Here is a 12,929-nt window from a genome sequence, read left to right as displayed (position 1 = left end):
TTTTTTTAGGAACATTTGTGCTAATACATGTATATTACAAAAATTCTCCAACTCAAAAGTGAAATGCATCTACGTTGATTCCAGTTTTGGCTAGAATGTCCCTTTAACTCCAAGAATATAAATGTCTTCTTTGATCATCCTAAATGCCAGGGACATATTTCGATAATCTCTTATTAGAATCACTGAGTATGATCCATACCCCATCAAAAATAGCACAATGTGTGATACAAGTAAGATTTCCTTGTGTCTTTAAACACCTGTGCACATAAATTCCTCTTTTGTGACTCTTTTAGCAGGGCCATAGCTGGCAGACAGGAGATTAAATTCTATATTGATATCCAGATACACAATAACCTCAGTAGACAGAAAGCCTCACATCATATGGGATGCAAAATCTAAAGACGTCTGCATGAAGCGGGACTTGTGTGCTGTCACTTACTCTGTGTCAGCCTAAAATAATTTCACTGGGTGCCTGTGTGTGTTTAGATAAGTCCGGCCTCTGTTTACATTTCCCTATTTTTCTTAGGGGAGTGTATTTTTCTACTGTGGTTGAATCTAGTGTGTGCTCTGACGTCTGCCCTGCTGGGACTTACAGGGAGTTCTGTTAACCGAAATTAGCCTAGGTTTTAACCCCCGCTCTAGAAGTTTGTGTGTTGAACCAGGTATTTCCTGCATGCACAAGGCTACTACTGAAAAGGGCTTTTAAAAACTCTTCTTATAAAAGGTTGGATGAGCCGCAGGGTGTATTTAACTGCCCCTGTAAAAGGTGTGGTCTGTGTAATTGGGAGCAGTATATAATATCCTATTTACCAGTCCCCTTTACTTTAGAATTCTGCATTGTCATTGACAGGTTCCAGGACCTCACTGTTTCTGGAAGGAAAGTTAATGAGAAGTCAGGTGGTAAAACCCTTCACTATAATGTGTGTTATGTAAAAAAAAAAATAAGTTTCCATCTCCGCAAGAGACCTGTCCTTACAGACTCCCCATTCAGCTTGTATTGATGTGATCATCATGTGGTTCAGCAGCCTCTTGATAGGCGCACAGGACTTGAACATCATCTCTAAGATTATCCTCATTTTTTTCTCTCTTGATTTTAGGGTCATACTGGTAACCCAGGACCTGCGGGTCCCCCAGGCCCCCCTGGACCACCTGTAAGTAGTATTGTGTGATGATTATTAACTGTTAATAAAATGTTCCAATGCATTTATTTATCCTTCTGGTACGGAGAGTTTTGTTTTGTATAAAAATAGATCATTGTTCATTCATTTTTACAGCAAATAACGGTAATTAAAGACATAATAGAATAGTAGAAATATTGGGTAGAAAATTGATTAACAGGGTGCAAGGTCATACAAGTTCTACTTATGTTAGAGCCTCAAAGCTGAGGCTATTATTTTATATAAACAAAGCTACTATATATTCATTTTTCATGTTGTTTTAGTTGCCAGTTAAAGTATGAGCAAGTCATTCTTCTCTTGTGTTTGTAGGGTTTGCAAGGGTCGCGGGGGTCGCCAGGTGTGCGGGGACCAAAAGGTCGACGGGTAAGTGCTTTATAATAACATTCTATTTTTTAAATATTTTATTCAGGTGCAAAATGTAAGAATTTAACTCTTCTCACTTATAGGGGTAATGTTTAAACCAACTGAGCACATCGAGGGTCTCTTGTATTTAGAAAGGAGGAAAAAGCTATTTCTCAGGTTCACATTAATATTAAAAATGTGCTTCCTTTATAAAATGTAACGTTTTGGACCCGAGCCCTCAAGTTTGGACTATGGGAATTGTGTACTTTGTAAAATCTCCAAAACAGACTTAACCACAGACTATGAATGGCAGTTCTTCACAACGGCATCGCTTAACGCCTGACTCATCATTCCACAATTCAGCAACTTTTTTTTGTTATTGGGAAAATTAACAGCAGCTCGGAACTATTCCCAAGCGCTAACTTGGCTGTAAAGATTTTACATTATAATAATAGTCTATTGATTTTATATCTAACCCACACAATTCTTTCCTTTTTTTCTCAACTCAGATTTATTACTTACGTGAAAAACAAAACGTGCGCTGTATAATAGGGGGCAGTTAGTGAGACTTTTCCTGAGCTGCCATTTTTACCCTCTATAAAACACAGATGCTCAATTTTACCCCACAAAATACGTCCATTTCCCACTGTAACCATCTCCTGCGTAAACATGATTCAAAACACTTTTGCTGTGTGAACAAATTAAAAAATTAAAGTTCAGTGCAATCTTTTTGATGACGCGTTGGCATTTTTATTGCCGTAAAGTCACGTTGCCTCGTCTCTTGTGTAATCTGGTTTTGTTTCCTAGTAGACTGAACAGCTAAATAACACAGGCCCTGGTTACTGGGTCACAGAGCTATGTTTCCTGGGACTGTCTAAAAGCAGCACTACAATCACAGGGGATCCGAGGCCGATAGCGTCTCTATATAGTTACTGGAACTGACTGGTAATACAGTGAATCTAAACTATATGAAACCCAAAAAATGTGACAGAAACAGAACATAGAATTTCTAAAAAAAAAAGTTTCCAATTTCTTTCTATTATCAGATTTGCTTTATTCCCATGGTATTCTTTGTTGAAGAGATACCTAGGTAGATGCACGCTCCTGAGCTTGTCTCTGCTTTTCAACAAAAGATACCAACAGAAAAAAAAAATGTGATAATAGAAGTAAATTGGAAAGTTGATTAAAATGACATGCTCTATCTGAATCATGAAAGAAAAATGTGGATCTACAGTGAAAGTGCAAGATTGGGTCTTCTGTAGAGGGGTAACACTTTGTGTTGCAATACAAGCTGAGGACTGGTGGGTGATGGGGTAAACTAAAGCACTGGAGGGCCACATTATGGCTTATGGAACTTAGGGTGGGACCCCTGGTTATTATGGGCTAGATTTATTATAGCTGAGGCGTACAGGGGCGCGTATACGCGCCCCTGTACGCCTCAGCTTGCCTGTGGCGGGGCGAAATTACCTGCAGGTATTTGGCATTACACACGAGCACAATTTTGCGCTCGCGTGCAATCCTGCCCCCTGCCCGCGCACAGCCAATCACGCGCGGGCAGGAGCTGTCAATCTCCTCGGTCGGACTCGACCGAGGAGATTGAATTTCGCCAGTTTAGAGGTGGCGAAGAGCGTAGGGAAGCAGCGGTCTCTTGACCGCTGCTTGATAAATCACAGCGAGCAAGTTCTTATGAGAACTTGCTGCCGTAGGGCTGCCATAGGGGCTTCATAAATCTAGCCCTATGTTTGGGCAGTGGCTTCAGGTCTAGATTGTGGTGACATAGTCATTAGGGTAATTGCTCCCTTACTAGGATAAATGCATGAGATGCATCATCTGCTGGATCAAGACATCAGAACGTCACATGCATAAAGCTGCTGTGGCCTAGATCTTCAGCTGACCATCATCAGCACTCTCACTTAAGAGACTAATTTGCATCAGATATGATGTCAAGTACGAGATTAGTTCAGCAAGAAAAGTCATAAATTTACAGCCCTCACAGGGTTAACAAGCAGTGAGGAATAAGTGAAGAGTAAAACGTTCCGCCATTGACGATTGTTGCGCAGCCGCTTCTTAGGAACAATTCAACATTCATTCGGAAGACTGAAGAGTTCTCTAAGACGATCTGATTTCCTCTGGCAGCAGTTTATATTCTTTTGATAAAATCAGCTGGAGTTTCCAGAGCTCCTGTAACCTGGGTGATAGCGGAGAATTTACTGAAGATCACTAGCGGGAGATACAGAAGAAAACTGGACTTTTTTTTTTTTTTTTAACTTTTCCATGACTCACATTTTAATGTCTCTACTAAAAATAGACTCTGAGCTTCTGTTATTGCTGGTGATTCTTTGTTTGGCGTGAAACCAGAGGATAGTACTTACAACAATTCAGAGGGAAAAAAATGACTCTGTAAAATCAACAGAAATGTTGTAATAGATTTTTTGTTGACTCCAGTAAAGACTTAGAAAATACATAGAGTCCCTGATGGGTCTATGCAGACTTAAAGGGACAGTCTACTCCAAAATTGTTATAGTCTACTTTAATACCCATCCCAGCTTTACATAACCTATATTGTTATATTAATATACTTTCATCTTAACATTAAGTTAAAATGTAAGTTGTAAACAGCCCTGAGATAAGGGGGCAGTCTGCAGAGACTTAGATACAGGTAATCAGAGGTAAAATATATTAATATAACAAAGTTGGTTAAACAAAATTGGGGAATGGGTAATAAAGGGATTATCTATCTTTTTAAACTATCACCGTTTTGGAGTAGACTGTCCCTTTAACAGACAATATTAAATTAGTTGTATAAAAGTATGACATATTTGATAGGATTTAAACAAAGCTTTACACAAAATGATCTAGAAATAATAACTGCTCAGTGCTAAAAAAAATAAAAAAAAATCTTATGATTGAGTTTTAATTGTATCTTCTTTGTTACCAAAGCAGTAGTGACTTTTTTAATTTGTAAAAAAAAAAAAAGAAGCCTTTTGCTAAAGTGAAATGTTGTAGCCATGTTGTTTTATTTGGCTGTAGAACATTTGTGCCCTGGTGTCAATATACTGGATGTTGTGATTGTAAGCGAGAAAGCATGCACGCCTGCATAAATGATCTGTCTGCCACCCACTGAGAGACTTTATGTAGAACAGTGCACGTCTGAACAGGGGTAAACGTACATCACAAGACATGCACGTACATCACAAGACATGCACGTACATCACAATACATGCACGTACATCACATTACATGCACGTACATCACAAGACATGCACGTACATCACAATACATGCACGAACATCACAATACATGCACGAACATCACAATACATGCACGTACATAACAATACATGCACGTACATAACAATACATGCACGTACATAACAATACATGCACTAACATCACAATACATGCACTAACATCACAATACATGCACGAACATCCCATTACATGCACGAACATCACATTACATGCACGAACATCACATTACATGCACGAACATCACATTACATGCACGAACATCACATTACATGCACGAACATCACATTACATGCACGAACATCACATTACATGCACGAACATCACAATACATGCACGTACATCACATTACATGCACGAACATCACATTACATGCACGAACATCACATTACATGCACGTACATCACATTACATGCACATACATCACATTACATGCACATACATCAATTACATGCACGAACATCACAATACATGCACGAACATCCCATTACATGCACGAACATCACATTACATGCACGAACATCACATTACATGCACGAACATCACATTACATGCACGAACATCACATTACATGCACGAACATCACATTACATGCACGAACATCACATTACATGCACGAACATCACAATACATGCACGTACATCACATTACATGCACATACATCAATTACATGCACGAACATCACATTACATGCACGAACATCACATTACATGCACGTACATCACATTACATGCACATACATCAATTACATGCACGAACATCACATTACATTCACGAACATCACATTACATTCACGAACATCACATTACATGCACGAACATCACATTACATGCACGAACATCACATTACATGCACGAACATCACATTACATGCACGAACATCACATTACATGCACGTACATCACAATACATGCACGTACATCACATTACATGCACATACATCAATTACATGCACGAACATCACATTACATGCACGAACATCACATTACATGCACGTACATCACATTACATGCACGTACATCAATTACATGCACGAACATCACATTACATGCACGAACATCACATTACATTCACGAACATCACATTACATTCACGAACATCACATTACATTCACGAACATCACAATACATGCACGTACATCACATTACATGCATGTACATCACATTACATGCACATACAGCACAATACATGCACCAACATCACAATACATGCATGTACATCACATTACATGCACGTACATCACATTACATGCACGTACATCACATTACATGCACATACAGCACAATACATGCACCAACATCACAATACATGCACCAACATCACAACACATGCACCAACATCACAATACATGCACGTACATCACATTACATGCACATACATCACAATACATACATGCACATCACATTACATGCACGTACATTCATGGGATACATTACATACACATACATCACAATACATGCACGTACATAACAATACATTCATGGGGTACATTACATACACGTACATTCATGGGGTACATTACATACACATACATTCATGGGGTACATTACATACACATACATTCATGGGGTACATAACATGCACGTACATTCATGGGATACATTACATGCACGTACATTCATGGGGTACATTACATACACGTACATTCATGGGGTACATTACATGCACGTACATTCATGGGGTACATTACATGCACGTACATTCATGGGGTACATTACATGCACGTACATTCATGGGGTACATTACATGCACGTACATTCATGGGGTACATTACATGCACGTACATTCATGGGGTACATTACATGCACGTACATTGATGGGGTACATTACATACACGTACATTCATGGGGTACATTACATACACGTACATTCATGGGGTACATTACATACACGTACATTCATGGGGTACATTACATGCACGTACATTCATGGGGTACATTACATGCACGTACATTCATGGGGTACATTACATGCACGTACATTCATGGGGTACATTACATGCACGTACATTCATGGGGTACATTACATGCACGTACATTCATGGGGTACATTACATGCACGTACATTCATGGGGTACATTAAAATACACAAACATGCATGGGGTACATTTACATGGGGTACATTACATGCACGTACATTCATGGGGTACATTACATGCACGTACATTCATGGGGTACGTTACATGCACGTACATTCATGGGGTACATTACATACATACATGTATATTCATGGGGTACATTACATGCACGTACACTAACAAGTACAGTGTGAAGAGAGCTGTTTAGGAGTGATCAGGGTGTGGGAGGGTAATCTCTACACTAAAGCTAAAATTAAAGGGACACTAAACCCAATTTCTTTCTTTAATGATTCAGATAAAGCAGCAATTTTAAGCAACTTTCTAATTTACTCCTATAATCAATTTTCCTTCATTCTCTTGCTATCTTTATTGGAACAGCAGGAATGTAAAGCTAAGTAGTCGGCCCATTTTAAGTTCAGCACCCTGGATAGTGCTTGCTTATTGGTGGCTACATTTAGCAACCAATCAGCAACACGCAACCCAGGTGCTAAACAAAAAATGGGCTGGCTCCCAAGCTTTGCATTCCTGCTTTTCAAATAAAGATAGCAAGAGGACAAAGACAAATTGATACTAGGAGTAAATTAGAAAGTTGTCTAAAACTACCTGCTCTATATGTATAATGAAAGAATAAAAATGTGGGTTTAGTATCCCTTTAAAAATACAAGCTACCTGAATTACTGCCCCATTACTGCCAGGAATAATAGAACTGCGGTGCGCAGCTGCAATTAGCGGCCTTCTAATTACCAAAAAAGCAATGACAAAACCATGAATGTCTGCTATTTCTGAACAAAGGGGATCCCAGAGAAGCTTTTACAACCATTTGTGCCATGATTGCACAAGTGGTATGTAAATAATTTCAGTGAGAAACCCAAAATCTGTGAAAAAGTTAAAAAAAAAAAATGTTTTATATGAATGCATTTGGCGGTGAAATGGTGGCATGAGATATACCAAAATAGGCCTAGATCAATACCTTGGGTCAGGGTCGGCTCCAGAACTAATGAAATGGGGGGGCATTTTTTTTTTCCATGAGGGAGCACGCATTTACAAAGCATGTATGAGAGTCAAAATAAGAGCAGACCTACCTATTCTGCAGGAAAGTGTAGCTTGTGGCTGGCGTATCCCCCACTATTAACATTTGGAGAATATGTGCTAAATCACTAGGTAAAAGAATGAAGTCTAAATCCTATGCAGTGCACTAAAACAAAACCATTAAACTTGAGACCCCCAGTGCAATAGCTCCTTAAAAACAATTCACCCCTTAACCACCATGATCCAATCTCAATCATGTCCCGTAAACAGCCATGCACCCCAAATCCCCCCCCCCCCTCCATGCTATTAACCCCTTTGTTTGCAATAGCAGTGAGGATACAAGGTTTTCAGGTACTGGTAATTTTGTAGATTAGATTTAGCTATACCTGTTTCGCAATACCTAACGAATATCGGGTTACTTAATACAACCTATGTACTGTGAACCTATTAGAATATGATTGTATCATATAAATATAAGTCTATAAATGGCTACCGGCTTCTATCAACGCCTCAAAAATGCACTGTGATCTTAGGCCCGGCCTAAAAACCTTTCAAAATGCATTTAGATTAGAGGCGGCCTTCAAGGCCCCCCTTGGAGCCGACCCTGCCTTGGGTTGTCTACTTAAAGGGACACTGTACCCAAATTTTTTCTTTCGTGATTCAGATAGAGCATGCAATTTTAAGCAACTTTCTAATTTACTCCTATTATCAATTTTTCTTTGTTCTCTTGCTATCATTATTTGAAAAAGAAGACATCTAAGCTTTTTTTTGGTTTCAGTACTCTGGACAGCACTTTTTTATTGGTGGATGAATTTATCCACCAATCAGCAAGGACAACCCAGCTTGTTCACCAAAAATGGGCCGGCATCTAAACTTACATTCTTGCATTTCAAATAAAGATACCAAGAGAATGAAGAAAATTTGATAATAGGAGTAAATTAGAAAGTTGCTTAAAATTTCATGCTCAATCTGAATCACGAAAGAAAAATTTTGGGTACAGTGTCCCTTTAAAAAAAAATTTATATAGTTTTGAGAGGTAAATCGGTAAAAAAAAGCTAAGGCTCTATTTCTGTTTAAATGGAGTAATAGCAAAAATGCCAAAATTCTCGGGTATTTAGGGCAAGTTCTTCTCTGAAAGTGCCAATATTGAAGGGGTGGCTTACAGGTAGAAAGGATCTTAAAGGGACACTGTACCCAAAAATTTAATTTCGTGATTCAGATTGAGCATGAAATTTTAAGCAAATTTCGAATTTACTCCTATTATCAAATTTTCTTCATTCTCTTGGTATCTTTATTTGAAATGCACGAATGTAAGTTTAGATGCCGGCCCATTTTTGGTGAACAACCTGGGTTGTCCTTTCTGATTGGTGGATAAATTCATCATCAATAAAAAAGTGCTGTCCAGAGTACTGAAACCAAAATAGAGTTTAGATGCCTTCTTTTTCAAATAATGATAGCAAGAGAACGAAGAAAAATTGATAATAGGAGTAAATTAGAAAGTTGCTTAAAATTGCATGCTCTTTCTGAATTACAAATGAACAAATTTGGTTTCAGTGTCCCTTTAAGCTTACAGTCTAAAAGAGAGGGAGTGACGCAGGTGTGAGGATAGAATATTTTTAGTAAATTATGAGTTAGAAAGAATGAATCTGTAAATGGGATTATGTGTTTACTAAGAGCAGCAGGAGAAAGATGCAATTGCTGAATGATATTACATTCAATGTAGGGAGCAATATAGCCGTATAAAGATCTTTTCACTGTTATTTTTTAATAGCCAAAGTCCACACACCATTTGGAGGAGCACACACAGTTGGTCGCAAATATTGCTTTCTGATTTAGTTGTTCTTAATAATGCGGTGAAATTAGGCACCAGTGCCATGTGTAATTATTGTCTTGGCAAACACTTATCACTCCCCCCCCTATTTTATCTGCGGTCCAAGTCAGGCAACTTGTCCGTTCCATTGCAGTCAATTGGACCATAGCCCTCACATCCGTGCTTCAATAAGTTACTTTAGAAATTGGTTAGTGCTGGCAATGTCTAGACTCGCACATCACCCACAAAACATTTAACAGAACTGTTTACTCCACTGTAAGAATCTCTGTTCAGAGAGTTATTATGAAGGTTGTGCTATTTACCAAGTCAATTTTCTATGCAAATAAATTAATTCTGATTCATTTTGCTCATTCCTGTGTTTTCTGGAGAACGTCTCCGGAGCTTTTACAATTTCAGACTGGAATTGGTTCATCAGATACTGAAATCTGATTGCACAGCCTTTCTTTAAGCAATTATGTTGACATCAATAAATTCTTCATGTATGGTTGATATGTTTATCTGGTACAATAATCAGTTTTGTTGTGGGTGGCTTTAGTTTTATTTCACTTATCATAGATCACTTTTAAGGACCCTGTAGAACCAGTTTGATTTTCAAATGCACATATACAGCGTGCTCAGAGCATTGATCCATTTAACTTCAGAGCATTGATCCATTTAACACTCCGGTTAGGCAATTGGTCCCAGAGGAAATATTTAACATGTCATGGTATACTGCCCTCTGCTGCTCCTAGGGTGGTATTGCAGGTGAATTTCTGCTCTTCTTTCTGGATTTCATTGCTATGAACTTGCATGTTTTTAGAATTAGAAAAGAAAAAAAAGTATTTTTCATCTTAATAAGGAAAGTAAAAATCCTTTTGTTAGAAAATATTAAAAATGATTTGCAGGTGATAGCTTTAATAGCTAATAGTGGTATAGTCGCAAGGTCCCTTTGTCAGCCATTGGAAGCTTAGCCTTAAAATAATATATAGTTGTATTGTTATCAGTTATATTATTTGTTTAAATATTGAAAATGTAAGTGTAAAGGTTTAATTTCTACAAAGTAATGGGCGCTGCCACGTTTGAACCAGTTTTCTTTTTTTTCTCTGTGCAAACAAGGCTGAGTGAAAACCCTTTTAGATAATCCTATGTTTCACTAAACCTTGTTTTGGATAGTCTCTTTTATTGCCTGTTTTATATCTGTCCCTAATTGACCTTTGCAGGAAGGACAGATAAGGGGAAAACTTAAGTTAAAACACTGCCATGTCCCATTACTTTATAGAAACTCAGTTGCATATAGAAAAACAAAATTTTTCAGAGTTAAGTTACAAGAAAATAGGACAAAATAAAAAAATTTTTTTTAACTACATATAATTACACATTGTATATTACAATTTCATGTTGTTTAATATCCATTAAACTAGCGTTAGACATTTCACTGACATAACCAGTAACTCCCAAAAATATTTTTATAAAATGATATTTTCATCTTGTACAAATCTTGATCAGTCACAGTGGGTTTAACCCAGCAGTACTTTAGTGTGTTGGTAACGTTGCTTTGCCTTATATTTCTGTTTTTGTCCGCTGTGTGTGATTATATATGGATAATAATAATATCAAATGCTCTCTGCCCTTCTCCATAAGCTAAAGAGCACACAATGTCCAGGCCACAGAACCAGCTTCAGGTCACTGAGAGAATTCCAGTCATTTTTCAAACTTCAGACATCTTCAAACCCCCCTGAGGCTACTCTTGGTGCTGGAAAAGTCTGACTCCTTTTTGGCATATCCTTCCCAAAAGCTCTTGATGTCAGGAAGAGCCTAAATCCTACTAAAAAATGGAGCCGATCTCAAAAAATCCGCAGGGCAGAAGGGGAATTGTCATCGTGTCATTGTGAAGTCTCATCTTCTATTAAAGCTGGTTACAGTTTCAGGTGCTGGAATCTTAGCTAAATGCCTAGACCATTGTTTTTCACTAGTGTGCCGTGAGAGATCCTCAGGTGTGCCACAGCAGACTGACAACAGTGTGACATATTTTTTAAACTTTGCTTGTTTTTTACTCCCAGTGCAGGGGTAGTTTGTAGGAGGCATGGCATAACAGCACAATACATACAGTATGTGTGTGTTTGTGTGTATGTGTATATATATATGCTGTATTAGGCTACAATGTGTGATTTTTTTTAAATTTTGGGATGGTGGTGTGCCACAGGATTTTTTAATGTAAAAAAGTGTGCCACGGCAAAAAAGGTTAAAAATCACTGGCCTAGACATCCTTGTATTGTTGTGCACGAGGAGCCATTGTCACACATACTGACCAGCACATATTCTAATAATACAAAAACAATATCATTGTGTAACGTAGAACCATCTCAACAGTTTACCAGTAATGCATATATACAGAAACACCTTACTAAAGACTACATTACAAGTGGTGATACTGAAATATGGAGCCCGGGCTGACGGGGGCACATATTACAAGTTGAAAGTAAACGCGACCGCAACTAAATTTGCACTTGTTGGGTTAGCGAGCCCGAAGTTCTCTTGTAAAGGGTTAGGGATAAATAAAAAAGTTGTACTAAATACAACATAAATACATTCAAATAAACAGTTACACTAATAAAAATAGGTCATATAAATATTAAAAAAATGACAAGGCATTTGAATGGAAGGGCTATAATGGATATATGTCTGTCAAATATGTGTATATATATATATATAAACATATCTATATGTGTGTATTTATGGTTATACGTGCAAATATGTATGTACGTACATATACAGTATATATGCACATATAAACACATGTGCAACATAGCCACACAAATTATGTAAAATGAATGACATAATATTCCACTGACTGTAAGAAAGAAAAACACAACATAGTTTATGAATCTTACTACTAAACAGAAATGTTTACTTACAATGTGCAAAACTTTAGTGCATTAAAGGGACATGAAACACAATATTTTTAATTGACTCAAATAGATCTTACAATTAAAAAGACAAATTCTCTCTCCCTCTCTCTGTGTCTCTCTCTCTCTCTATATATATATATATATATATATATATATATATATATATACACAGATTAGAGTTTGAACACTGCTGATTTGCATTCTCAATTCCTTGGATATCTTTTTATATCTCTTTCCTGTTTTATACAGCTCAACTACCTTTTCCTGCAGATCCTTTGACAATTCTTTTGCTTTCCCCATGACTCAGAATCCAGAATCATCAGTGCAGCACTGGATG

The 12,929-nt window shown here is 37.6% G+C and overlaps 1 protein-coding gene across 1 annotated transcript in view; it reads left to right on the top strand.

Moving 5' to 3' along the window:
• The window catches only part of COL27A1 (collagen type XXVII alpha 1 chain), a 591,531-nt gene that overhangs the window by 297,385 nt on the left and 281,217 nt on the right, over positions 1 to 12,929 (top strand). The window contains exons 27-28 of the mRNA XM_053696152.1: positions 1,098 to 1,151; positions 1,488 to 1,541. Coding sequence (XP_053552127.1) covers positions 1,098 to 1,151; positions 1,488 to 1,541 — 108 coding nt within the window. The remainder of the gene's footprint in view (positions 1 to 1,097; positions 1,152 to 1,487; positions 1,542 to 12,929) is intronic.

Source organism: Bombina bombina, chromosome 12 (genome assembly GCF_027579735.1).
Source record: "Bombina bombina isolate aBomBom1 chromosome 12, aBomBom1.pri, whole genome shotgun sequence".
Classification (NCBI taxonomy): domain Eukaryota; kingdom Metazoa; phylum Chordata; class Amphibia; order Anura; family Bombinatoridae; genus Bombina; species Bombina bombina.
Note: the sequence above shows the minus strand (reverse complement) of the source record. Positions and strands in the feature narration are given on the sequence as shown.